Source organism: Penicillium canariense (assembly GCF_028826845.1).
Source record: "Penicillium canariense strain IBT 26290 chromosome Unknown utg000007l_segment0_segment0, whole genome shotgun sequence".
NCBI lineage: Eukaryota > Fungi > Ascomycota > Eurotiomycetes > Eurotiales > Aspergillaceae > Penicillium > Penicillium canariense.
This window is the reverse complement of record NW_026622734.1, coordinates 4,606-32,278: the sequence shown is the minus strand read 5'-3', so window position 1 is coordinate 32,278 and position 27,673 is coordinate 4,606. Positions and strand designations below refer to the sequence as shown.

Below are 27,673 nucleotides of genomic sequence, written 5' to 3'. Positions count from 1 at the left end.
CGAGGGGTTTTCCTCTCATTCCAGTCCTTCATTGCATCCATTTCTCCCTCCCATAGCCGCCAAACATGCGGCTTACACGCTCTTTTTTGACGAGCACTTTAGTGCTGGCAAGTGTTTCGGCCACTACTTTGGACGTTAATGCAGATCTCAATGAAAAACGGTCTCCTGATGGGGTCATCACCTTGACCAAGACCAATTATCATACCGTGTGCCCCTGCACAACCGCTCTTTTGTCCTCTCCCACCACCCCCAGTCACTTGGAATCCAACCATGGACAGTATAGCGGGTCTCCCAACACCTTTGATGATGACTCAGGCTCAAGCTCAGGCTTCGAGTCGGGCTCTGGCTCAGGACAGGAGTATACTACTTCGACTGTCTACACTGCCAAAATCCACACTGTCACTGCCTGTCCGTCTTCCGCAAAAGATTGCCCAGTCTCGGAGAAGACCACTTACGTGACCACTGAAACTATCATTGACTATACCACTATCTGTCCTATCGCTGAATCTGCTACCAAAACCGGTACTAAAACAGGTGGAATTTGGCCGACAGAGACAGTGACTAGTGTTGGAAGTAATGAGCACACCACCTCTACCGTTTATACCACCAGCGTGCGCACTGTGACCGCCTGCCCTTCCTCCGTTAAGAACTGCCCAGCGTCGGAGAGGAGCACATACGTGACTACGGATACTATCATTGACTACACAACTGTCTGTCCAGTCACTGCTACTCCCACTAGTTCCGGCTCTAGTGCTACCTCGGCTGGCTCGGGCTCGGGCTCTGGCTATAGAAATGGTCATGGTCAAGGTCATGGTCAAGGTCATGGTCAAGGTCATAGTCACAGCTCTGGTTCAAGTACCTTGAGCGCCATCACCTTCTCCAACACGCCACAGCCTTCGTCAACTCCGCTACAGACGCCCTCTGGCTCTAGCTCCGACTCTGGCTATGGAAATGGTCATGGTCATGGTCACGGTCATGGTCAAGGTCATAGTCACAGCTCTGGTTCAAGTGCCTCGAGCGCCATCACCTTCTCCAACTCGCCACAGCCTTCATCAACTCCGCTGCAGACGCCCTCTGGCTCTGGCTCCGACTCTGGATATAGAAATGGTCATGGTCATGGTAATGGTCATGGTAATGGTCACGGTCATGGTCAAGGTCATGGTCACGGCTCTGGTTCAAGTGCCTCGAGCGCCGTCGCCTTCTCCAACTCGCCACAGCCTTCATCAACTCCGCTACAGAGGCCCACTTCTGGTGCACTCAACTCGTCCTCTCGTTCTATTCAACATACAAGCTCAACCTCTTTCAATCCCAGCGCATCTACCTCCCCCTCTGCAACTATTGAGCCGCTAGCCTTGTATGTTCAGCCGGTGCAAGCAAAGAAGAGACGTCAGACCTACAATACCGCCGTTCTTATTGGTGCTGGCTCCATCACAGCCAGCTGTGCCGAGGCAGACCGTTTCTACCTCACTGGGGGCCAACTTTACGATTACAACTGGCCAATTGCTGCCGACAACCACGCATACAGCGCCTCTTTTGAGGGAACCAGTAACCCCGGACCCATTCGGGGTACCTTCGCAGTTACCGGCGGTATTCTTTCCTGGTCAAACTCGGACTTTACCAATGGCGTGGCCTCATTCTGTGTCGCCGGTGATACTGTCCTGGCTATCTTCACCGGTGATACGCCTTCCGGCTGTACACCAGTCACAATTGCTGCCGTCAAGTACTCCCAGATGTGCCCCGGCGGCGATGCGATAACCAGCCTTCAGCCCATCAGCTCGGCCAGATCCTCTACAGGGACCCCAATCAGCTCGACCAAATCTTCTTCAACACCTCTGATCCACTCGGCCACGCCATCCTCGACGGGCCTCCCCAGCTGCTCGGCCAATTCGGATCCGGAGCTGAGGACGACGGTCCTGCCAGCTCTTGACCCCACTGTCGATGGTTCATCCCTCCTCAACCTGTCCCCCTCGATGTATGCTACTCTCTACTATGCCAGCCGCACCGGCTCGACCATTCTCCAGGTGACCTACAACATGCTCTATCCCCAAGTGACATTGGAAAATGCATACAAGATTGCCAGGGTGAACTGCTCTGGTGACACATTGACTGTCACGGTAGCCACCAACGCGGCTTTCAACATTATCAGCCAGTGGCCCACGAACAATTTTATTCTCATCACCAACTCTGGCAGCTGCAACTCGGGCTCTCAGAGAGGTGTCTATATGGTCCAATCATACAGTACGAACAAGGCCAGCCTCACAGTCACTCTTGATGTCACCGCTAAGGTCTGGGCCGACGTCTCAGAGACAATGGAGATTGCATATGGCATGGGACGCGTGAACTCCACCAATATCTCCTACACTCCTTCGTGCACGGCATCTTATCCCGCGGCCAGCAGCACCCGCACTCCGAGCTCTGGCTCGGTTTCCTACGAAGACTTGACTCCCGAGGAGAAGAACATTGTCAAATATCTGACCCAGAATAATACATACGACGACAACGGTAACATCGCCGTCTTCTTGCCCGCTGTCACCGCAAATAGCACAGCCCCTATCTATAACCCTGACTCCAACTCCACACACCAAGCAGGACTGGAAGATGCTTTGCAGAACGCTGGTCTCCCGTCACCGGATTCAATGTGGAATAAAACCGCGAGCGATCTCGCGGGTCACTGCTCCAACGGTGTCTACGTTCCCCGGACGACCGTCTACACGAAGCGTTCTTCTCAATTCCCAGGCCGGTCTTACCCCACTGAAACATATCACCGTCACCGCCGCTCCATCCTGGCCGAACGCTCTGGGCTTAATGACGAGAGCTGGTGGAAGTATCTCTGGGAAGGTGCCTGTAGTGACCTTGCGGGCGACATTCTTGACGCACTTGATGAGGAGCTGGGTGCTCTTGCCGAGCTCATCTGCGACTTGAAGGAGCTATACGATGATGTTGATGAGGCCTACGCCAACCGTGACGCGATTCAGTGCGCCTGGACCGGTTGCTACCTCGATGTAGTCGTCGCAACCTATTGGAACTTTACCTACACCGCGAGCGTCGACTACCAGCTCCCATCACAGACGCTGGTAGAATCCTCAGTGGGTAAACTCAGCTGCGTGGATTGTGGTCTGAGCATTTCCAATCTTGAATTTGTGGGTAGTGTCATGATTGCCACCTCCACAGGCAAGGTCATGAGCGCCTTTATGACGCCTACTATGAGCTGGACCGGAAACCTCATCATGGGTCTCGAAACCACGGACGCCTGGTCCGGAGAATGGACGTATAACTTTGACACCATCGAATTTAACCAGCCTGTCTCAGTCCCTGGAGAGTTCACTATCACACCATCTTTGCTGTACAGCCTGGGAGTCCAGTGGTCCACTACCGCCGCCGTCGACATCACCGCCGGTGCCGCTATCAGCGTGGATAGTGGCACCCTCTACCTGGACTTCGCCAATAACGTCGCATCCCAGAGCGCTAATTGGTCGCCCACCGTGGAGTACACTTATCCAGTATTCTCTACCTCCGCGGACGTCTCATTTATTCCAATCATGAGAACATCGCTCGCCATCGCGGTTGTGATCGAGAACGCAAACTACGGTCAGCAGCCCATCTACATCAACTCTGACACGTCGATTGGCTTCAACGCTGCCTTCGTTGAGAACGATGGAGAATATTGCAACCCTGGTGAGCTCGAGTTAACCTCCTACTCCAACGTTAACAACGAGGTCCTCTTCACCGGTGGCTCCACCACCGTTCTCTCTCAGTCTGGTGACAAGGCTGGCCAGACTATGTGTTTCAACGTTCCCAACGATATCCCAACAGCGGATGAGGTCAGTTCCCTTCGCAGCGTCGGTGCTGCCTTCTGTACCTCATATTTAGGCTACGTGGCTCCCACCTCCGTCGCATACGCTGTCACTACACGTACCGGGCCCACGACCACACAGATCACCAAGCCAACAACCATCTCGACCACATCCACCATCTACGAGTATCCTACTGTGACCACCGTCTTCACGCAGACGACTACAGTCGACGCCACATCCTACCTAACCGTCTCTGGCTCTCAATCCCTGGGCGACTCGTACATGAAGAAACGAGCCCTTGAAGCCAGCTCACCCGTCAAGAAGCGGTCCACCACCAAGAAGAAGGACCCTGCCCCCCAGCCCACCAAGCCCGCCGAATTGGCTAAACGCACCGTCGCCGAACCCGCCATGATCTCCACCTGGGACACCAGCAAGATCTCCCTTGCCTGTTCCCAGATCGCCACCGGTACCGCCACAACCACCTTCTATACCTCCACCGCAACTGCCTACTCTGGCAGTGTCGTCAACACCGTCTACAGCACCGTTGACGCTCTTGGTGCCCTCAAAACCGAGACCTTCTCGCGTGTCGTTGTTTCTCAAACCGCCACCACCGTTACCGGTACCCAAACGGCTACCGCCACCACTGCGACCAGCTGCCCCCTCCAAACCCAAGTGTCCTGTTTCACAGTCACTGCCACCGGACCCGACCATATCAACGGTAAACAGCTCTACTTGTCTAGCAACAGCTCCTCCCCCGTCTGGGGCGGTTGGGGGGCCGGCTACGAGGTGGGTATTTTCTACCTAACATGCGCGGGTGATCTCGTCGCGCTCCCCTCCATGAATGTCCTCGCTCCCGCACAGAACATGTGGGTTGAGTTCAACAGCTTTGCTTCCGCAACCTCCAAGCAAAGCTGTTCGAAGGATTCTTCATCAGGTATTCTGAGCTGTGGGGGTGGGTGGTATGCTATTTCACCAGTGGCGCTGCGCTACACTGATTTCCGCGCATTCAGTGGAGATTGGCAACCTATTTGGAATGATGGGGTGAATGAGGATTCATTGACGCCAATTGTGTTGACTTATGATACTGTGGATTGTCCTTGTCAGTATTAAAGCCTGGTTTTTCTTTTCTCCCATCATTCTTCTAAATACTTTTGGGCTCCTGGGACCTTGAATCCTACAATTCTTTTTTAATTGGTTCTCATATCTTTGTTTTATTTTTATTGTGGAAAATATCATTTTAGACTTTAGTTATAAGCTATGGATTAGTAGCTTTCTATAGTTTCCTAGTAGGATATTCCCTCTGTAGATATCTAGTAAGTATTATTATAGCCTATCCATATATATTCTCCTGTGGTCCCTACGAATACTGGTGACTCAGATTCTTCATCTCTCTTCCTTCAGTCTTTTAAACCTTAGCGAGCGCAGTGAAGTAGTTCACGACCCTATAGCTCCCTATATAACTATAAGATCGCTACTATACTTAATTGATTTTTTACTCTCGCACTAGCGATGGATCCTCTGAGCAAGTCGGAGGATGGTTAGGAAGGTAGGAAGATCAGATAAATACTCTAGAAGAGACAGAGTACCATGTGGAAGAAAGACGTTGAGAAAGCCTGATTTTATTATTTATCAGTGCACGCTGATACTGTATAGCCTAGTATGCGAAGACGACGAATGATATTAAGCGGAACTAATATAGATGAATAATATTGATTAATTTAGTAGAAAGATAGGCGGAGAAGCGCTGTTAAAAGTATACACTTAAATATACTGCTATTCGATATATCTAATGTCTCCGGTACTTAGCTATAATAATAGCTATATTATAGCTTGGTTTCCTAATTATATAGGAAATACTAAATAAATATAGGCCTATTAGTAACTAATTAGTTACTAGTAATAAGTTATCCCTTTATCTATTAATATATCTCTTTAGTAAACTATCTATAGATAATTTACTATACTATTTTATCTAATAATCTTAGGTATTTATTTTATTATCTAATTAATGTCTAATATCTTCTATACTAAGCTACTTAATAAATTTAGTATACTTCTAGCGAGATAATAGTTTTATAAAGCTATTAGCTACTATATCCGATATCTTAATCTACTATATTAGTATATATTTAGCCTAAACTTCCTACTATAGCTAGTACTAGTAGATATTAATATATTAGAGTTTTATATATAGCTAAAAAGATTTATCTATTAATAGATTAATAGTTTACTAGTTATTATATTATAAGATAATAGGGTAACTAGGAATAAATATAATAGCTATAAATAGATAATTCTATATATATAGAGATTTACTAGTATCTAATATAGCTAGTAATTTAGTCTTAGTAGTATTTATTATTATAGTCTTCTATTTTATAGCCTTCTAATCTACTAGTCCTCTATATATTAGATAGATATATCCTATTAAGCTCTTCTAATTATAGTTATTTTTATATAATATATTACTAAAGAACTATATAGTTATTAGGTCTAAATTAGGTAACTTTTAATAGTAAACTACTTTTATCTATATATAATAGAGATAAATAATAATCTAGTTAATTATATTAATATAATTAAGAGAAAGATTTAATAGAAACTAAGTAAGATATAAGATAGTTTTCGCTATATCTAGCTAAATAATTATTATAGTATATTATACTATAAAAATAAAGATAGCTCTAGCTATCTAAATAGCTAGTATTACTAAATATTTCTTTTTAATTAATATTTTTTAGAGATCTCTTTTTATATATATCCTAGTTTTATATTTAACTAATAGACTATTACTATTAAATTTATAAATAAATATCTATATTAATAGTAAGATCTAGATATTATAGTCTATTAATCTATTAATCTTTTAATAGATATCTTTCTTATCTAATATCTTAATCTCTTATATTATAGTTTTAGTAAGACCTTTTTAGTAAAAGTATTATATTATCTCTTTTTAGTTTATTAGTTTAGGGGGTAGATTATTATAGTAAAGATACTAGTAAATCTATAGTAAGCTTATTTCTATAGAGAATACTAATAAAATACTTTTATAATAGTCTTTCTAATTATTTACTCTTATAATATCTTTCTTAATCGATATAAAATATATCTATCTATAAATATATTTATCCTTAATAATATTATCTTCTAAAAGTAATATACTAATATCTTTTAATATAAGAGATCTATATATATAATATCCTAGTAGTAGAGATAATAGTAATAATAATAGTAATATCTATAATCTTTCTAGTAATCTTTCTAGTAATCTTTCTAGTAATCTTTCTAGTAAACTTTCTAGTAATCTTTCTAGTAATCTTTCTAGTAATCTTTCTAGTAATCTTTCTAGTAGCTCTAATATTTCTCGAAGCTTTTCTTAAAGCTATTTATTAGGCCCTAATCCTCTTATTTTTTTTAATTTTAAGATAGTTAAGATCTCTAGAGATAATATAAATAGTTCTAGCTCTATAGGAAAGCTTCCTAGAACTTCTAATAACCTTTCTAATACTATTAGTTAATAAGAGAGTATTAGTAATAGTATTATTATTATAAGAACTAGGATATTTAATAGGGTCTCTTTCTTTAAATATTACTCTATCTCTCTCTATTTTTCTTACTTTTTAGGTATAATTCTTATTATTTTAGTATTAATTCTTATTTTTCTAGTATTATAAGAGCTATTTTAAGGCTTTTATTATTAGTAATAGATATTTCTATTAGCTTTTTATTTACTATTTATAGTATCTTATCTAGGATATCGATTAGTAGTAGTCTCTCTAACTCTTTTAGATTAAATTAGATATTCTTATTAAATATAATATCTCTAATAGCTCTAATTATATTAAGATATAGTAACTATACCTTCTAGATATTTAATATAATATATCTAACTAGATACCCTATCTCTATATAGTACTATCTTATCTTTTTAGGGAATCCCTTAATAATATATATATACTCTATAGCTATATACCTAAAGATTTAAGAGATTAAGATATAGTTAATCCTAGTTATAAGGTTTCTATATAGCTTTAATATATAAGATAATTACCCTACTATCTAGTAATATTATAAAGGTTCTATTAATTAAATAGACTACTATATTTACTATTACTAGCTAAAGTTTCTTTAGTAAGCCTATATCCTATATTAGAGCTCTAGCGATAGTAATAATAATATCTCTAGCTCTCTTAATAAAACTATTCTATTTAGGCGTTCTAATAATACTAAATTTAACTAAGATATCCTTTCTATTATACTATTCTTAGAATATATAGCTAAGGGTCTATTTATTATTACTAATAAATACTCTAATCTCTATATTAAACTAATTTTAATAGATAGCGATAAATATAGTAATAGTATAATAGTATAGATATAACTATTTTTCTTTTTATATATCTAGACTATATAGAGATAAATATCTTTATATAATAAGTAAGAGACCTATTTATAACTATTATATATTTTCTCTAGCTATCTTATATTAAAATAAATCCTCTTAAACTAGCTATATATCTTTAATCTATCCGCTAATCTCTAAGAGATCTACTTCTTTATTTTAATAAGCTAATAGACTATATATTATTTAGGGTTATATAGCTAATTATTCTTAAAGTCTCTCTTAATAATTATACTATCTACTATCTTTATAAAGATCTTAATATACTAGTTATATATATAGCTAAGTCTCTAATACTATATCTATAGTAAGATAATAGATATAAGTAGTTTCTAAGATATTTTAAGTATAGGAAAAGCTACTAAAAAGCCTTTTACTATTAGAATATATTTATTATCCTAGTAATACTCTAGGAGATAGAGTCTAAAATATCTAATATATATAGCTACTAGTTTATTATTCTTAGTAATAGCTAGGTAGTAGCTATTAAAAAAGAAGCTATTTTTTATAATCTCTAAGATAGATAGGATATTAGTCTTAAAACTTAGGATTTACTATATATCTAGTAAGATTATCTATAAGATCTTATCTATAGGGTCCTAGATAATAATCTTTATAGTTTCTCTACTAGTTATAGTAATTTTACTATTACTAAGTATAACTATCCTCTATTCTTTTATAAAATTATTTTCGAATAAATCTAGATAGTTATATATATAGATATTAGCTCTTAAGTTAATAATCTAGCTATTTCTAAATAGAAAAGATAGGGCTATATTATATACTACTAGAGTAATATTAAAGCTAAAAAAGCTTATAGACTTAGTTAGTATTTTATTAAAGCTATTATTATTATTATCTTTACTAGTAATTATAAACTAAGCTATCTAAATAGTCTTCTTAGATAAAGATAAAATTTTTAGTATTTATTATCTTAGCTATTTCTTACTATTTAGTAAGATATAGTTTCTTAATACTATTTTTAATCTTTTTATATAAAATCTTATATTATTACTAGTTCTAAGGTCTTTTAGATAGATTAATATAAAAATAGTCTTTCTACTAATACTTTAGGCTACTATATATATAGTATAGCTTCTTTATATTTAACTATCCTTAATTAGACTATTAGTAACTATATAGTATTATTATAAAGGCTATAGTACTTAAATAATCTTTCTTATTCTAGTTTTATATTTCTTAGTATATCTAGTACTCTATTAAAATATCCTAAAAGTATAAGGTCTCTTTTTCTAGCTTCTCTCTATACTGGTTACTAAAATAGCTATCCTAGCTAGAGATAGCTTAGAGGAAGCCTCTAATAGCTAAATTATCCCTAAGATTATTAGTTATATAGATATAGCACTAGATATATAATATTTTAGCTAGATAGGCTTTATTATATAGGATAGACTAGTTTAATAGTTACTTATTTAGAGACATCTTATCTATTTAGATAGATACTTAATATCTCTATATATTTCGACGGTTTTATTTCTATATAGCCTTTTTTAGCTTAAATTCCTAAGCTAACCTAACTATCTTCTTTTTTATAGTTTATTTACTAGTTAAGGTATAGTACTTTTTAGGATAGATTATTATATAGATATAAGTATTTATCTAGATAAGGCTTTTCTCTATTATATAGTAAAATACTCTCTCTTTTTTAAATAATAAGACTAGGTAGATATACTAGAGATATTTAGCCTTATTAAGCTAGATAGGATTATTAATAGTACTATTAATTTTATTTAATTATAAGAAGGTATCCTTTAGTTTAATAGGTAGCTTCTTAATTTTATTATCTAATAGCTTAGGGTTAATATATCCCTATACTTTTATAGCTATTATAACTAATTCGATATAGTTTATCTATACTCTTTACTAAGCCTCCGACCGGAGTTATTAGTCCTAGGGGTTTATATTTAATACTTAAGTTATCTTAAAGATTATTATATTTATATATAAATTAGGCTAATTAATAGGCTTTTTAAGTAAGGCCTATAGTCCCTCGGTATTAGATAAACTATCGCTAGGTAATAGTTTAGGGGCTAATTATTTTTAGAAGCTTACGTTAATAGAAAGATCTAGGCGTTTTTATACGTATCTTTCTTAGTAATATTAATAGGCTATCGGGCTTATAACTATTAAGATAAGCTAATACTATATAGCCTAGTATATAGAGACAACGAATAATATCAAGCGGAACTAATATAGATAAATAATATTAATTAATTAAGAAGGAAAATAGGGGGGAAGCGCTACTATAGACTATCCCCTATAATATAGGCGTGTCGCCGCCGATACTCGGCTATTATAAAGCCTAAGTTACTAACTAATCCCTAATTACATACGAAATACTAAACAAGTGTAAACCTATTAGTAACTAATCAGTTGCTAGCGGTAAGTTATCCCTTTATCCACTGACAAGATCATATATAGCCAACACCACAGCCAAGGCAATGAATCATCCCGCGAACTTGGACTCCCTACCGTCTGGAATTTCCGTCTCCTATAGACTTGCCCACCAACACTCAAAACAAGAACAATGAAAATTGATCTAAGTGACAAGCCCGAGGTGAGCTTGGAGGCTCTAGCCGACCTTCAAGTTCCTCGTGATATTTCCATCTCTCCCGACGGGACCCAGATTGCCTACGCACTGCAAGCTTACAGCAAGAAGGGCGAACATGCCACCTCCTCAATCTGGATTGCTAAAGTTGGTGAAGAAAACAGCAGTCGCCAACTCACTTCGGGTCTATTCAATGATGAACAGCCCCAATGGTCTCCAGCGGGAACGATAGTTGCCTTCAAATCGGATCGACATCGGCCAGGGCAAAGTTCTGCCATATATCTGTTGTCAGTCGATGGTGGCGAAGCATACCCTGTAACGCCGGTGGATTTTGAGAAGCCAATTGTGGCCTTTCAATTTGATTCTACCGGTACAAATATCGCATTTACAAGCGCGGATGAGAAGACACCCGAGGAGATTACAAAGGAGAAAGCGAAAGACGACCCGACAATTTGGGGCCAGGACCAGGAATACCACCGCCTGAGAATTGTTGATGTAGCAAGAAGGCAAATTGACACCATCGTTGGTGGCCACAGACACGTGCATGACTTCACTTGGAGCCCTGACTCAGGACAGATTTGCTTTGTTGCACACAAAGGACCAGAAATCAACTCTCCTCGGCTTTACGGTGCGGAGATCTGGCTGACATCTAAGTCCGGACTGGAGCCGAAGAGAATCGTCGAATTTCCCGGACTGATCAGCCAGATCGCATGGGGAGAGTGTGGTGTTTACTTCATTGCTGGTCATGTACCGACTCACATCTTAACCTCGCTTTCGCTATACGAACTTGATATTAAAAACAGTTCATATGCAGAGCATAAGGATGGAAATGAGCAGCACTGTTGCATCACAATTCGGAAGAATCAATCTTGCCTATCCTACCGTGTCCAGAGGTACCTGGCTGACGAGTTCTACTCCATCAGTGATGGTACTCGTACGAATGTCTATGGCGATGAGTGTGAGATGATCTCATTTGACTTCCTCAAGACTCCGGATAATGTTATCGTTGCGATCACGAAGGGTGATGGGTCAAATCCTGAGGAGGTCTTTTCCGTCTCAGAGCCTGCTGGTACAGTCAGATTGTCCGCTCACAATTCCTCGATCGCCGCTCTGAAAATATCTAAGTCGTGGCCAATTTCGACTCGTGCGGTAGATGGATACTATCTCGACGAAATGATATATGTTCCTTCCACATACAACCCTGAGGACGGGCCGCTCGCAACGATTCTCATTCCGCACGGAGGGCCATACTGGCGGATTACCACAGGCTTTGCTGTCTGTCATTGTCTCGAGGCTCCGGTATTAGTCTCAATGGGCTATGCCGTTCTTTGCCCCAACTACCGTGGTGGGAGCAGTAGGGGTGAAAGACATGCGGCGTACGCTCATGGAGGGGCTGGAACAGTCGACTACACGGACTGTATTGACGTCCTGCGATACAGTATTGCTCAGGGTTGGGTAGACCCTTCGCGTGTCGCAATCGGTGGTTGGTCGCAGGGAGGATTTCTATCTTATTTTGGAGTCACCCGCGAGGATTTTCAATTCAGAGGAGCCATATGTGGGGCAGGTATATCAGAATGGGCCTCTATGGCGATGATGAGCGATGCATATACGATGCAAGCTGAATTGGTAGGCGGTGCTCCATGGGATGTGGATAAGAGCTTGAAGCGCAGTGAAGACTTGACAAGCGCGGAGAAGGAATGGATTGGTAACGCAGATGGTCGCAAGGCAAGTGCATTATGGCACATGCGTCATGTGAAGACTCCCATCCTGATTCTTCATGGCGAGAACGACGTGCGTGTGCCCTTAGAGCAGGCCATCGCATTCTATCGCGCGTGTGTGCACAACAACGTGCCTGTCGATATGGTGACTTATCCTCGAGAGGGTCATTTCATCAGTGAAAGAAGACATCTACTCGATATGTGGGAGCGCATGAGGAAATTTTGTTATCTGAACTTACAGAGACCCTGAGAATCAACGAAGCGAGGCCCTCTATAGAAACCTGAAGAAATGGGTATTTAGTGCAATATAGGTATGAGAAGGTTGGATAGATGTCTGGCAAAAGTTGTGGTCCGGACCATTACATATAGGACCCATGATTATTGAATTTGTGCTAGCGTTACCTAACCCACTAAAAAAAATGCAAGCATGGGCAGCTCCTTATAGGACCAAGTGTCCTCAATGTGCGGCGATTCTACTAGGCTTCGCGCCTTAACCATGGTCTAAAAGCTATCTCGAGTACACGCAAGCACTTCGAAATTGGGTCCAAGGACGTTAACATTGGGATTTGTATGCTTCACAAGGCCGATTGATCGTGAAATAACGTTGGCCTATTTAGCAAGACCAGCTCTATGGTGCGATATTCTGCGAAAGATAATACCAAGTGTGGGACAAATAATATTGTGGAGATATGGTTCGGGCTCTTGTCTCGAGGTGAAGAGGGTCTATTATAGGCATTAGTGCAGCCCCTATACTAAAGCCGATATATCGTATAAACTTGATATCAATGAATATACAGTCGTCCTAAGAGTCATTTAATAGTTCTAATAGATTTAATATAAATTCCTTACGGGTCGTGATTTAGGTAATTAGGCTATGTAGGGTCTTGAATTCTTAATGTTTTGTAATACTAAAGGGATACAAGTCTGCTATGATAGCGAGGAGATAGAGAATCAACAATTCCACACAAAAGGGATAGGAATCCACTATAGAATCGAAAGATCATATAGTCTAATATCGAAGGAAACAAGTCAACTATAACAACGAAGGAGAAATATAAGAAAAGAAAAATGGGCGATTAGGTGCAGAATCTGGCCTAGTATTGGGAATTATAACCTAAGGGAAAGACTAAGCAGAGGAAGGAACAGAGAGGAAACCTGCTATTGGCACTAGGGGAAGAACCTCTAACAAAGAAGAAGCAAATCAACACGATAGGAGGCCTAAGTAGGCCACAGGCGGAAAGAACCACACTGGTCCTAGACAGCAAAAGATCCGCCCAAGGGAGGGGATATCCATCAAACATAAAAGGATAGGCCATAAGTACCGCTCAACCTTTGTCGACATCCATTATATTCCCGCTCAAGAATGCTCGTTCGACGTCCGAATGGCCATGTGATTCTATGCAGAATTAGTTGAATGCAGAATTGGTCACAAACTCCTTATCTTGACTCTTTTGAACGAGATCATAGAACAATCCTTTGGCTCTTAATAGCTCTGCGGGAGATCCAATTTCCTCAATGCGCCCATCATCGATCACAATAACCTTATCAAAGGACGCGATTGTCCTTAGACGATGGGCGACCACAATCAATGTGCGGTTGAACTGGCTTCGGATCGTGTCTTGAATCCATGAGTCTGTCTCGTTATCGACGGCAGATGTCGCCTCGTCGAGAATGAGAATCTTGGGATCCCGGATCAAGATCCTCGCAAGGCAAAGAAGTTGTCTTTGACCTTGCGAGATGTTTGCGCCCCCTGCACTGATTGGAGAGTCCAGAGTGAAGCCCGTCTTCTTGCTACCCTCCCCAAAGAGGAGCTTGACGCTGCGCAAGGCCTCGTTCAATTGGTCCTTTGGAACCTCTTGGAAATAATCTAGATTGGATCGGACTGTTCCTGAGAACAAAACTGGATCTTGGGGATAAATGCGATCTCGGATCGAAGTGACTGTAGCTTGATCATAGAAATGTCAATGCCGTCAACAAGGATCGAACCAGACTGAGGGTTGATTAAGCGAAGAAGTGACAGAGTCAGGGATGACTTTCCAGCGCCAGTTCGACCGACGATTCCAACTCTTTGACCTGCCTCCATAGTAACGGAGATATCTTTCAAGACAAGAGGAAGGTCGGGCGAGTATGAAACATTTAATTGGTTGACTTCAACCTCGCCCTGAGATGGCCAATTCGCTGGGACTTCGTTGCCACCTTGCTCCTCGGCTTTCAGCTTTGAGTATGAGATTATTCCGATAGCAGCATTCATGTAGCTCTCTAGCATCCCAAAATTATTGACAGCAGTGAAAGTAGCGTGAGAGAAACCCATCGAGAATGTCAGGGAGAATCCCACTAAAGACGCATCGAAGACGGTTGTCGATGATAATAGAACCAAACCTATACCCGCGCTTAAGATGATCCCCATGAGAGATATTTGAAGACTGAGCCAACGGTTGAAAATCCAAAAATGCCGCCGGGCAATGGATAGGTCGTCAATTCGAGAGTGCATCTGGTCCATAAAGTTATCCACAACCCCAAAGGCCCTTATAGTCGACACTCCAGCGGCGGTGGTGGTGAAGTATTCCAGAATTTCCGCGTTGCTATCGGATTCACCACGCTTCACAGGCTTTCTGGCTTTAACATAGCCCTTGCTGATTTGGAAGCACCAAAACAGAAGGGATGCTGCCAAACAACCCGTGAAGAGGGACCGTTGTATTCTAGATATGGTCAGCTAATTGATCGAGTCGGTAGCAGAAACAAGGCTTACCCCATGCACCCAACAATCGCCAGTTTCACAAGACAGTTCGCGAATTCAGAGAGGGTCTGGAGCAGATTGTCATCAATTTGTCTTGTTTCGACAGTGAAACGTCTCAAGATTCCCCCAATGGGCGTGTTGTCAAGCCAGAGAAGGGGCATTCGGATGATATTTGCAGTCATTGTTCGGAACAAGATCTGCGAGGCACGCAGTGATCCCGAAAAGATATGCATATTCAAAAGAAATTCTAGCATGACCGCCGATAGACATCCCAGAAGATACATGTACAGATAATACCAGAGATTGTTTCCAACCTCGGTATTTTCTGGATCATACATTCCTCCTTCCGGGTGCCTTGAATTGATACGGCCAAGAATCCATGTTGTCAATGCAGTCATTAGTTGCTTGCCAAGTAAACCAATAATGTAAATCGTTGCAAATCTCACGCCACCGGCAGCACGGAAGTAGCTCTTGCAAGATTCCCACTCAGACTCTGATTTTGTCGCCTTAGCCTTTGGATTATCACTGGCACGCTTCTTGGGTTCCTCTTTTGTTGATGGACTCGGCTCAATGGGGATTTCGTGTTCCACGATATCCAATCTCGCTTCAATCATGTCGGGATTGAGAGAAGAGCTCATGGTGTTGTTACTTATTTGAACAGCAAGCTTGGCCTGAGGTAAACACAAAGACACATGATGAGTTGCCAGTATTCGTGTGCGGCCATGGCTGAGCTCTCCGGTCAGCGCTTTGAAGATCTCCTTCGAGACATGAGCATCAAGAGCAGAGAAAATATCATCCAAAACCAGTGTTTGAGCACTGGAATAGAGAGCCCTAGCCAGCGAGACTCTTGCCCGTTGACCACCGCTAAGTCTAACACCCCGCAGGCCAATATGAGTCTCGTCCCCTTTTGTCAGGGCAGCAAGATCAGTCTCAAGTGCACATGCTTTGAGAACCTTGCGGTATCTGGTTTGATTTAATGCACTCCCGAATAATATGTTATCTTTGATAGTACCATTTTGAAGCCACGGGGTCTGTGAAACAAATCCGAACGTTTCATTCAATGACGGTACCTCGATGTGACCGCTTAGGAGGTCAACCTCTCCAAGGATAGCAGCAAGCACCAAGCTTTTTCCTGACCCTGTTTCTCCACGTATCACACTAAGTTCACCGCGAGGAAACTCGACATTAAGGCCTTGGAGCTCAAACCGCTCGGGCAAGGAAGCTTTCTTCTTGTCTTTCTCTTGCTTCTCTTCATTTCCTTGCTTCCCTTGCTTCTCCTGCGTCTGATCTGATGGCCAAGCAATGTGGGCATCTCGGAAGGAAACACATCCAGTAGGACTCACATCCAAGATCCTTTCCGTTTCTGGGGCTTTCAAATACATCTCTATGCGACGAGCATTTGAACGAGCGCTGTAATAATCCTGAAGGACCATGGGAACTGTTCCTAGCGTCCCTTGAATTTGCGGCAGCAACCCGATCATTGTAAATATGATAGACGATGACACCTCGTTCTGAGTATAGGCGTAGCTGCAAATCGCCGCCGCTGCCACGATGAGAGGCGATGCGACTTTCCATACTGATCGAATATTAATGGCAATAAAGGCCTTTCGCATCAGGGCCATCTCCTCCTGGCGACACGATTCGATGCGCACTTCCCACTGCTTTTCAAGGGCAGAAAACTTGATCTGTCGAAGAGCCTGCATAGCCTCGGTAACAGCCTTTGTCTTCTTGTCTCTGGCGACTGTGAGTTTCTTTTTCGCAGCTCGCTCGTGCTTGAGGACTTTTGTATGCACGGGTGCGGTTCCCATCGTGGCCAGAACTGCTATCACCGTGCTCTGCCATCCCAACAACCGCAGCAAAAATAATATGGCAAACAAGAACTTGATACATGAGAAGGGAAATAAGTAGTTCACGGCAGTGAACTTGCTGAAGGAAAGCGTGTCATGGGATATCAGATTGATCGCATCCGGCTTGTCTCCCGTTTCTTTGGAATCTTTAACGCGTAGGACCTTCGAAAAGATTGCCATGATGAGCTGTGCTCGAATGGGAATTCCCATCTCAGACCATTGGGTCCAAGCCAGGTGATGGTGGAGTATAGTTTCGGTTGCAGAGAAGACTGAAATACCAATTAGCCAGAGCCAGGCGGAATTCGTTGCGCCACTGTTCTCTTCCAGGCTCTTCAGCAATCGCATGACGCAGTACGGAGAACCAAAGGTCACTACCGATCGTATCAACGTTAGGATCCATTGTTTAGCGAATCCCAGATAACGCTCGGCGAGAACATGATTCCAGAGTGAAATCGCAGACAGCACTATCAGTGGCTGAGCCTTTGATCTAGTGTGATAATTCAATATCGGCAATTTGCCCAGCCCAAGGCTGCCAGAAATATGAAGGGCCCCTGTGCACCATTGCATCGAATATCGTTGGAAGGCCGAGCAAGTATTCTCCAAATCCACGGGTCGCCCTTCTGGTGAGAAAATGTCGGGTCGACGTGGAAATTGAATCTGGAGAATTGCAAGAATCAAAGCCGCAACCAGTGGTAACAAAGACGACGAGAAGTCGAAGAAAGAGTCTTCGTTATGCTGAGCTTTTTCAAGAGTCTGTGAGACGATAATGAGAGCAGATAGTAGCGACCCCCTCAGACCAGCGGCATATAACTTGACTGGGCTTTCAATCCAATGTAATACAAGGCTATGGAGTAATAGAATGGGCTGAAACTGAGTTAGCCGTGAGTCGCAAGATAATGATGACTTTTTCCAGGAACGCACCCACAAAATTTTAGCCAAAGAAATCGGCTGTTTCCAAGACTCGTTTTCCCTGGCGTACCGGCCGCTTAGTGAGAACGCGCCAGTCCCCAAGAGCGATACGAGGGAGGTCAAAGAACTCAAACCCCGTATGCGATTTTGGTAGATTCCCTCCGACTCCTTGGAAGCAATGCCATCCTTGTCTGAATAAATCATCTTCGGCACTGGGCTTTCCAGCTATCGGCCGGGAAAGGCTCTCTAGGCAAAGAATACCCGTATGTAGATTATAAGGCGCAGAAAGGACCAGCAGTTGATGTGAGTGCAAGCGTGGACAGAGATTCAAGCCTTGCGGGGCAAGTGAAAGAGGATAATAGACCAAGGAAGAATAGATGGGCGGGGTGGTGAGGGGGTGGGAGAGAGCTAAGAAAGCTTGCATCAGTGTGGCATTTCTTAGTGTCGTTAGCACGGAATTCAAGTCGATTCTGCCCACCCCTGTGTCCTTCTGCACTCTTATCAGCATGGTTTTTTTATTTTTTTATTTTTATCTTTTTTTTCGAAAGTTAAGATATCAATAAATCAAAAGTTTCAGGCGAGATCCACTAGGAAGCCCCACCCAACGATGATGGGTAATACATGACCAATATTGACTAATGATATGAACTCGACCAGATACCTGTACCCAAGATACCTCAACCCCACTGAAGTTTCTTTCTTCGAAGACCCATCACACCCTTTACTTCGTCCACAGGCCTCATCAAGCGCCTCCCTATGCTTTAGAGCTGGAGGAACGCTCCATTCCCCAGGATTCTAATGTCATTTTACCTTTGAAAAATGGCTATCAATGTCGAAATAAGGTCTTGATACTTATATCCTGTGTGATACTCACCATGACTGGATGTGGATTGGGGTTTGCATTTGGCGTGTACCAAGAACTATACGAGTCTATCGGGGGCCCGTTCCAGGGTGTGAACCCGGCTGCCAATCTCATTGGAACACTTTCAGCATCTTTGATGACGCTAGGGGCTCCTCTTGCAACTATTGGGTTGAAGAAATATGATCCTCGTCTGGTGGTCCTTCTCGGGGCAGCCCTGTTTGCTATATCAGGGATGATTTGGGCGCCATTCCTCCGCTATTTGATATCTGCTGTTGGGTTCAGAGACACTCTTCGAGCGGTGGGGGTAATGGCGTCTGTAATGACAGCTGTATCCGCATCGGTTTTGAAGAATCCTGGCCTTACCGAATCAGCCAGGGTCGCAAAAAAAAGATCGAAATGACCAGCCCACCCGTGGCAGGGGCAAGACTACGACAGAAAAGGCTCCTATACAATCTCCAAAATTCATCACCCATGCAAGTGGTACTGCGCTACAAGCAGCAGCATATATGATTCCCATGTACTTCATGTCATCCTACGCTAGGACATTAGGATACACAACCGCTGCTGGCGCAAATACCATTGCCTTGAGCAATGCTTGCAACTCCGGAGGGAAGATCATCATAGGATACTATGCAGATCGATTAGGATGTTTCAACACCCTCGTCCTCGACTCTTGGCAATTCAGTGATCAGATTTTCCATTTGCTATATTTCAGTCGCGCCAATTGGTACTAATGTGCACCGTGCTCTATTTATTTCATATGCTTGTATATATGGGATCACTACTAGTGCCTATGTCTCTCTGTTCCCGATAGCACTAGTTAAACAATTCGGCCTTTACGATTTTTCAAGAGTGAGTGGATTGCTATACATGATCCGCGGTATCGGAGCACTACTTGGTACGCCTTTAGGCGGTATATTAGTAGGACCTAGCTTAGAAGGGAGTAAACGTATGTTTAGCTCGAACTTCGATTGAAAAATTCTATTTGTTGCTTTCCTACTTTGTGTTGTAACTATACTTGTTATATGGGCTAGACGTCCAAAACAGAAAGCTACATAGCCACAATTAAGTTTTAGTAATAATGATATTAAAAGAATACTTAGAGTATTAAGAGTATATAGCATGCTTTACGCATCCACTTGAGACTCTTTCTATAGCTATTCCAATTTTGACGCCCATAGTGTCTCCTGTCTACGTCACTTATTTCCTACATTAGTGATAACAGTTCGATATGTGTCTATGCAAGCTATTCCCAAAGATTGGAGTATTATATAGTCTCCTAGATCTATATATTTTCCCGACACTTACGCTCAAATCGGGAACAAAGCGAAGCCGTATCCCCACTATGACTTCCTATCCTAACAACTTGGTGGATCAAAAAGGATTATTTTCACATAGCGAACGTTTCACAAACATGTGAGCTCATGCAAGTCCGCCATATATTGTAGCTAAGAGACAACGAAGTGAACTAAGTAAGGAAATAATCTGGCTTTAGATAGCGTCCCAAGGCTCGCGACGAGCATCCTACGTGGTGACACGTCCGCCTTGGGCCCTACTAAGAGATACGTACCGACACATCACTTGTCAATATTGTTGTTGCGATATGGAGTCTCAGCCACATAAGCGCTCAGATACGCTAATGATAGCCAACAGACCTAACTCCGTGGCAGATAGGCGGATTTGGGGTAGACTTAAGGCGGACTCCGCCGGCTTGCCTTTTCGCCCCTCCGCCCGACACCACTTACTCCAAAACTAGGCAAGCTCAGACATGATAGTAGGAATAATAATTACAAGCTCCACTTCGCTACTCGACTCTCTATACGAGAAGTAGGGAAATCGGCGGGCGCAGCCTTAGTCTACTAACGATAATTTTGAGTTTGTATATTCGAAATAGGATTACGATAAGAATAACCCATGCCTACATCCGTAGTAACCTTGGGAACCTTGGAGACCCTTATTAAGCCTCTCATAGGTACCTAGGCATTGCCCAATAAATTGGCCTTAGTTAAAGGGTATTTAACATGCCCTCTCACCTTCCACTCTTTTACTTCTTCAATCAATTCAGTTGTTCACTACAGATTTCTCCACATAGTACATACTAGTCAATACTATTTCCGCTTGCTTTGACCTTAGCCGATAACCTCATACCAACTAAAAAACTGAATATCCTCGACCACGCCAATTAACGGCCTTATAGGGTAGCTCAATAATCCTTCCGCTACCGGGCTTATGATGAGTGTACCGAAATTAGTGATCATGTTTGTCACCTATTCTATAGGTATTAGGATGATTTCTATATAATTTTATGATAAAGAACAAGAGCCAGCTAGAAAGAATCCAGGTGCATTCAACGAAACAACGAAAGTGAAGAAGGAAGAAACTATAGAGGTGGTGTCGACTATTTTGGTAGAGAGCTTCCATACAAACAGGCCCCATTAGGTTGATCCGTCTAGCTGCTTCCTTCAGACATCCCTCAGGTGATCTCCGCATTATCTGGCCCCAGAGCCTTCCTATCCCAGTTCGTCATCTATCATGCTAAACATGTAAGACAGCTCCTGAATTCACTAATATACAAATTATCAATCTCATCAAGACCAATTCAGTCTATGATCATTTAATCCATCCTTCTAATTGTCTCGACCAACGCTCCAAGTTACTTACCATGCACATCACCAGGTTTTCCATTTTCTATTTCGCCGCCATAGATACAGGTACTAATTCCATTAACGTCGAGTCAGAGAGCTTCATTGCTAGAGCCAAGAATGCTGCCGACATTAAGTATACGGGAATGAGCTTCATATCTACATAGAATAGAAACTATGTACTCGGTGAAACTCCCCAGAACTACTACACAAAGAACAACAATTGTAAATACGAAATTGATAGGAAGACTTGGGGTGATAGGCGGCATGCAACTCGCATTGTCAGCTAAGGATCAACGGCCGAAACCAACAGACTTGGGCATTATACGCGGCAATGGTAAACATTGCCGCAAACTTGAGACAGAATCAAAACGAGGAAAATACAAATCAAAAGCCCAAGCGGATAATCATAGAAAGTCAGAGCAGGCCGACGCACTATTTAAGAGTTAGCATAATATACTTTTCGCTAGTATTCGCTATACCACCAGCCAATGCTATCCTTTGTACTAAATATTTCGAAAAGCCATTACGCTTCATATATTTTAATCTCTTCAAGCTAGCAATTTAGGGAGCAACAAAGTGCGACCTTGTGAGCTGTTGAGGAGCCTTAGCCGCAAGATTAGCGCTAGGAGAGAACTAGAGAACCACACTTAGCCTTGGGTGCAATTAATAATAGGGAATAGGGCTCGATTAGTTTAGCGGTTACTCTAAGTTAGTTGTTAGGCATGGCTTGCCTACTTGCTTGCGTTGGTCTAATGGGTGGCGTTTGGGTTTGGTATTGGATAAGACAGGAAACATAGCTTGTTCACGCAAGCAGCGTGAATAAGAGCGAATGCACTAGGCACTCGGGGTGGATCGTGGTGGTCGTTCCTCTACTCACTAGAATCAAAGGTGTGATCGCGATAATCTAGGTCCTGATTATTTCTTTTCTTGACTTACGGGTATAAGTTATTTGAACGATTGAGTTGCGCCCTTCAACGGAGGGGTATATATTAAGATAGGCCGTCAATATTCTAGGGTTTTTCTATTATGTGGTCGATTAATGCTATCCTTAGGGGAGAATAGGACCCCGAAGCTCTTAACGGGAAGGGATAGAGTCTTCCGAAATTGACAAAAAGGCGGTTTGCAGTGGTCGTAGTTAGAGGCCTACCTATCCTAGATGGCAAACCCTAGGAGTGGTAGAGTTCAGCCAGAGGGACGACTCTCTCGTGACCTACAAGCGTCAATAGAGCGATAGAAACGATCTTGCTCCATCGGATATCCGACTTTTTGTCTATTTCGCTTATCAGACATAGGCTAACATACTACACGCTTAGAGCCGGATACGAAGGACACTAATAAATGAATTTGGAAACTTTTTCTCTAGGCAAGGCAATTCACATTCGTTAGCTACATAGACAACAAATCTTTCTGGTAAGAGAGTGGTAAGAGAGCCGTCCTATACAAGGCGACTAATACGTAGGTGGTTCCGTTCTTCCACACGCATAAAGTCTGAGAACGACCAACCGGCTGCTTATTATATAGGGCGCCGCGAGTCTACTTAAATTTGAGGGTGATATCATGGATATGCCACCAACCCCTGAGTCTCTTGCCGAAGATGTAGACCGGAATTGCGGTTAGACTGAGTATCAGCATAAGGCCTCCAATGCAGTCGTACACCTTGGCCGGGCCCCATCTGGCGAACCATTCATTCAAGAAGTCTGGACGAAAATTAGCATTCAATGGTCATCCCGTGCGTGAGAAGAAGCCCCTGAGGGTGTCCACTTACAAGAAAAGCCAAAGAAGAGGAAATTCTTGATTCCCATAGACGCAATGAAGACTTCAACACTGCTGTCGCGGAACGCGTCCACCAGATAATTGCTCAGGGGATTCCCAATAAAGATGATGGAGCCAGAACTCAACGCCCACACCGCAGACGCACCGATAGGAGTCACCCCCTTGGCTATGAGATTGCCGAAGAGAAAATATCCCAGGGAACTGAGAATCGGAGAGATGATCATGGGAACCAGACGAAATTCTGGCTCGAAGATACCATTGTTTCTTTTTGCCAGTGCTTTGGCTAGAGGGTCAGCCATTATTCCGTACAGTATACAGCATACAATAATGGATATGATCGGTCCCGCGCCAATGTACCCGACCTGTGCCGTGTTGAGTAGGTATGGCGGTGGTCCAAATATCTGTGCAATGAGAAACGCGGTGCAGACACTCCATAGCTGTGTAACCGCAATGATCAGCACCGCCCAGAGGATGACAGGGTTCAGAAGCACGATCGCCGGTCGAAGAGTCATCTTAATTATGGAATCTTCAGTGTACGTCGTAGACCATGGCTTCATGCGCCGAACAAACGAATCTCGAGGCAGTGGGATAGTCGATGTCATCGTTGTCAAATCGAGACCGGCTAGGTCGCTCGACTCCGTATGAGTAGCTCCAGATTTTATCTCCTCAAGAGCATGAAGATTCTGTTTGAGTTTCCAGTAAGTGCCAAGTAATAGATTAGCAAGTTTGAGAGACCACTCACATCTTGGGAAGATGTGTCAACGTTGTAGACTGCGGCCCGATTGTATGATGTTTCCCATCCAAAAAGGACGAGGAGGATCAAACCAATGCCGAGGAAAATAATCAAGATGTAAAAGGCCCATTCCCAGCTGAGATTAATGGTGATAACCCCGGCAATCAAGCCCGGGAGCAAGACAAGGCCAACTTGAGCTGTGATATAAATGGCCATTCGGGATCCTCTCTGGTGAACGAAATACATATCACCGATAAGGCCGAAAGGAGCGCTCTCGAACGCTGTCGTACCAAACCCTTGAATGATTCGGCCTGCAAGCATGGAATGATACCCTATGGCCTGGGAACATATAATGCTGCCGGCCAGGAGGAACAAAATAGAAACGATGAATATTGGACGTTTGCCAAATTTACGAAGAAAGGCGGCCACCGGAAGCGCCATGGCGCCCACCACACAGAATTGGTATCCTGTCAGAAGAGAAGTCTGCGGGATCGTGATGCCAAATGCCATAGTAAGAGACAGCGTCAGAACAGAAAGCATGGGACCGATACTGTAAGATGTGAGTCAGCATGTACGTGCTTAGGAAGGATGGACGCGACTTACGCCCCCACGCAGATAGTGGTAAGAAAACAGAATAACACTAGCAGTAGATCACGTTGCCACAGAGGCCAATTGAGAGGATCGTTGGGATTGTTCGAAGGTTGTGGGGTCAAGACGACAGTGGCATTCTTTCCAGATCCCTTCTTGAGATGAGCTGTAGTCAAAGGCTCCATGTCTTCGAGCAGGACAGTGCCCGGCACATGGGCCAGGCCTCTATTGGCCTCCAGAATTCCAAAGCCCATTCTGTCAGAGGAATGGATGAGGAAGAGAGCTTAAAAGAGCTGGGGTGAAGGCAGATTGGAAGTGAGTTGTAAGAACAAGGTTGGTCCACTTCTGTCTCAAACGCGAGGACCTGGATCTAGAGGAAAGCTGGGGGGAGCTAGGGCAGTCTTATAGAGTACAGCGGTGGGAACTGTGCATACGAGCCCTGCTGTCACACTACTTTCCCAAGCTCCTGGAAGAAGATCATTATTGTCGTACTGAAGCAACCCAAGGCAGAGTGATTCGACCCCACTAGCCGAGATCCCGCATGAAATAACGCCTCGGATGACGTCTAGACCATCAAGGTTCAACCTTGGGGCAGGTATCCCCTCGTTTGTTCCAGGAATGTCCATTTAACGTGGTATCATTAGTGTATTTTATCAGCCAATCGATCGCAAGTCTAGCCTATTGACATATTAACGGATAGACGCTCCACTAGCTGCTAAGTCATCGACGCGTGGTTTTCTGAACGCGTGTCTCCATAACATTGCCTACCAATTCGCTTACCAAACTGCCTACAAACCTGCCTGCAGTCTATACAGTTTATATGGACAACACCTCTCTACAGTTCATTTTTTCAAAGCACTGCAAGATATACCATGTGGTGCGTGTGGTACTACACGTAAGCAAGGTGGGCTGCCCTCTCAGCTTATTGAGCTAAAAGACCATATTAAATCTATTCAATCTATACCCTGGGGAAGATTATATGCGTCTGAAGCTAAGGGGTTCCTCTGTCTCGCGTGGCAGGATAATAATATAGTATTACTACTATCTACTATCCATTCGCCAGATCTCTATATGCATACTGTGCGAAGTGACCAGCACCAACCACGACACATCAGCTATTGCGTGTGCCCCTCTTGGCGGTGAAATCAAGAAGAAACTAGAGATTACTATTGCTATCAACGACTATAGCCATTATATAGGTAGTGTTGATATAGCGAATCAGTCTCGTGCTTCTTATAAGATTCATCGAAAGGCCAAACATAGTTGGTTTCCTCTTCTTTTCTGCTTTCATGACGCAGCGATTATTAATACCTATCGCATTCAATACATCTACAAGCAGCAGCAGCAGCAGCAACCGCAGAGTGAGCTAACTACTCAACTAGCTTTTCGACAGAAGCTATACCGAGAACTCTTTGCATTTGCAGCTCAATCATCACCACCACCACTACCAAACTGGCAGATAGAGCCTACAAATCACTATCGAATCAACCTAAGTAGGCGGATAGCCTGTGTATGGTGTCAGTATAAGAGATAGGAGGGCAAACAGGGTGAACAGGTATCACAATCAAGATCTCGCTGCAGAGAGTATGGTAATACAGCACTATATGCAAAGGGGCCATGCTGGGATGAATTCCATAATAGTTCTAATTAATTACACTAGTTCTGATTACTGAAATCTTATCGCGGATAGCTAATAACCATGCGTTATTTCGCATAAGCTAGTAATCGCGCTAAAAGAATTTCTCTGGGACGGATGGGGGGATAGGGCAATGAGAAGCCCTATGGAGTTTCCGTTTCCGGCCCAGGTGTGTGGTCTAGGGTCTGTAGTTTATCATATTTGGGTGGGCTGTGGATTTCACTTACATACACTATTTCATTTATCTCTACAGCATTGTTTCATATATGGATCATTAGTGCAATAGCAGGAGCCACTGTGGAAGAACAAAATAATTGTAGAGCTCCCTGTGCCTTCTATGGCCCTCTTGTTGGCCCTGGCCATGGCCATGGGATTGACTTTCCTATTACAAGATATACTCTATGGCTAAAGTCTGACAATCCTCCTTCCCTTCCAACTAGCCGACGTACTAGTGCTCCTATTGGTGTTGCTAATTAGACCTCGCCAAAGCCTGCCTAATGGGCGGGCTACATGATAGTCCATTAGTGATACTGCAAGGTTTAAAGGCTCCCCTAGGCCTGGACCCCTACCCCCACAAAAACCCCTCAAAATCCGGAACCTATGACCCAACCCCACAAGGCCTAGAGTTCCACCCCCACAATAACCCCGCAAAATCTGCGATCTGTTAACTAACCCCACAGCCCCTAGAGGTCTACCCCCACAAAGCCCCTGTAAAAGTCCACCACCCATGATCTAACCCCACTTACTCTAGAGGCACTATAATAAATAACTATACTATGTTATGCTATATATGTATCTAACCTGTTATATCTTACTAGAAGCCTATAGCGCCAGGTGTTACAATGAAGAAAAAGAGCCAGTGCTCTATGTGGAGTTATTCTATATTATTGTTACGAAACATATATCCCTGCTCCAGCGAGATCATGTGTCTCGATATCTAATACACTAATCCCCTGGTAAACCCCCTATAATAACCCTATCTTCTACCCAGTTACCCCGCTCTGGGAAGGTAGTGTACCTTGGTCTACTATATATTGATAATATAGCGAGATACTACTAATACCCTATACTAGAGTGCCTACTCTAGTATAAAAGTCCTATATCTTCCTATATTCCTCTATTCCTTAAAAATTAATCTTAATCTAATTATATTAGTTCCTCCTTACCTAATCGATAGGCCCTCTACCCTACAAGTAGATTCTATAATAGATAGATAAATAAATTAAATAGACTAATACTAGGATCTTAGTATATCTTCTTAATTTCTAGTATAAATAAGAGTAATAATAGCTATATATTTATAGAGAATATTAATTAGCTAAATTAGTAATATAAGACCTAGTAATTTAGGCCTACTAATTAGAAATAAATAATAATATAATATAATATAATAATAATCTAGTAATTTAGGACTTAGTAATTTAATATATACTAGTAGATAGAAGAAAGAAAAAAAG

The 27,673-nt window shown here is 42.7% G+C and overlaps 5 protein-coding genes across 5 annotated transcripts; 3 read left to right on the top strand and 2 right to left on the bottom strand.

Annotated features, from left to right (window-relative positions):
• Window positions 1-65: 65 nt before the first annotated feature.
• On the top strand, window positions 66-4,904 carry N7482_009035 (uncharacterized protein; the record flags this gene model as incomplete). The annotated part of the gene is made up of 1 exon (XM_056691159.1): window positions 66-4,904. The coding sequence occupies one exon, from the start codon at window positions 66-68 to the stop codon at window positions 4,902-4,904; it is 4,839 nt and encodes a 1,612-aa protein (XP_056538865.1).
• Window positions 4,905-10,747: 5,843 nt separating this feature from the next.
• On the top strand, window positions 10,748-12,736 carry N7482_009034 (S9 family peptidase; the record flags this gene model as incomplete). The annotated part of the gene is made up of 1 exon (XM_056691158.1): window positions 10,748-12,736. One exon carries the CDS (start codon window positions 10,748-10,750, stop codon window positions 12,734-12,736), a length of 1,989 nt encoding a protein of 662 aa, XP_056538864.1.
• Window positions 12,737-13,892: 1,156 nt separating this feature from the next.
• Window positions 13,893-17,415, bottom strand: N7482_009033 (uncharacterized protein; the record flags this gene model as incomplete). The annotated part of the gene is made up of 3 exons (XM_056691157.1): window positions 13,893-14,425; window positions 14,473-15,185; window positions 15,236-17,415. 3 exons carry the CDS (start codon window positions 17,413-17,415, stop codon window positions 13,893-13,895), a joined length of 3,426 nt encoding a protein of 1,141 aa, XP_056538863.1.
• Window positions 17,416-18,854: 1,439 nt separating this feature from the next.
• On the top strand, window positions 18,855-19,575 carry N7482_009032 (uncharacterized protein; the record flags this gene model as incomplete). Its single annotated transcript, XM_056691156.1, has 2 exons — window positions 18,855-19,117; window positions 19,191-19,575. 2 exons carry the CDS (start codon window positions 18,855-18,857, stop codon window positions 19,573-19,575), a joined length of 648 nt encoding a protein of 215 aa, XP_056538862.1.
• Window positions 19,576-23,019: 3,444 nt separating this feature from the next.
• Window positions 23,020-24,834, bottom strand: N7482_009031 (uncharacterized protein; the record flags this gene model as incomplete). Its single annotated transcript, XM_056691155.1, has 4 exons — window positions 23,020-23,183; window positions 23,252-23,942; window positions 24,002-24,542; window positions 24,596-24,834. 4 exons carry the CDS (start codon window positions 24,832-24,834, stop codon window positions 23,020-23,022), a joined length of 1,635 nt encoding a protein of 544 aa, XP_056538861.1.
• Between the last annotated feature and the right edge of the window lie 2,839 nt (window positions 24,835-27,673).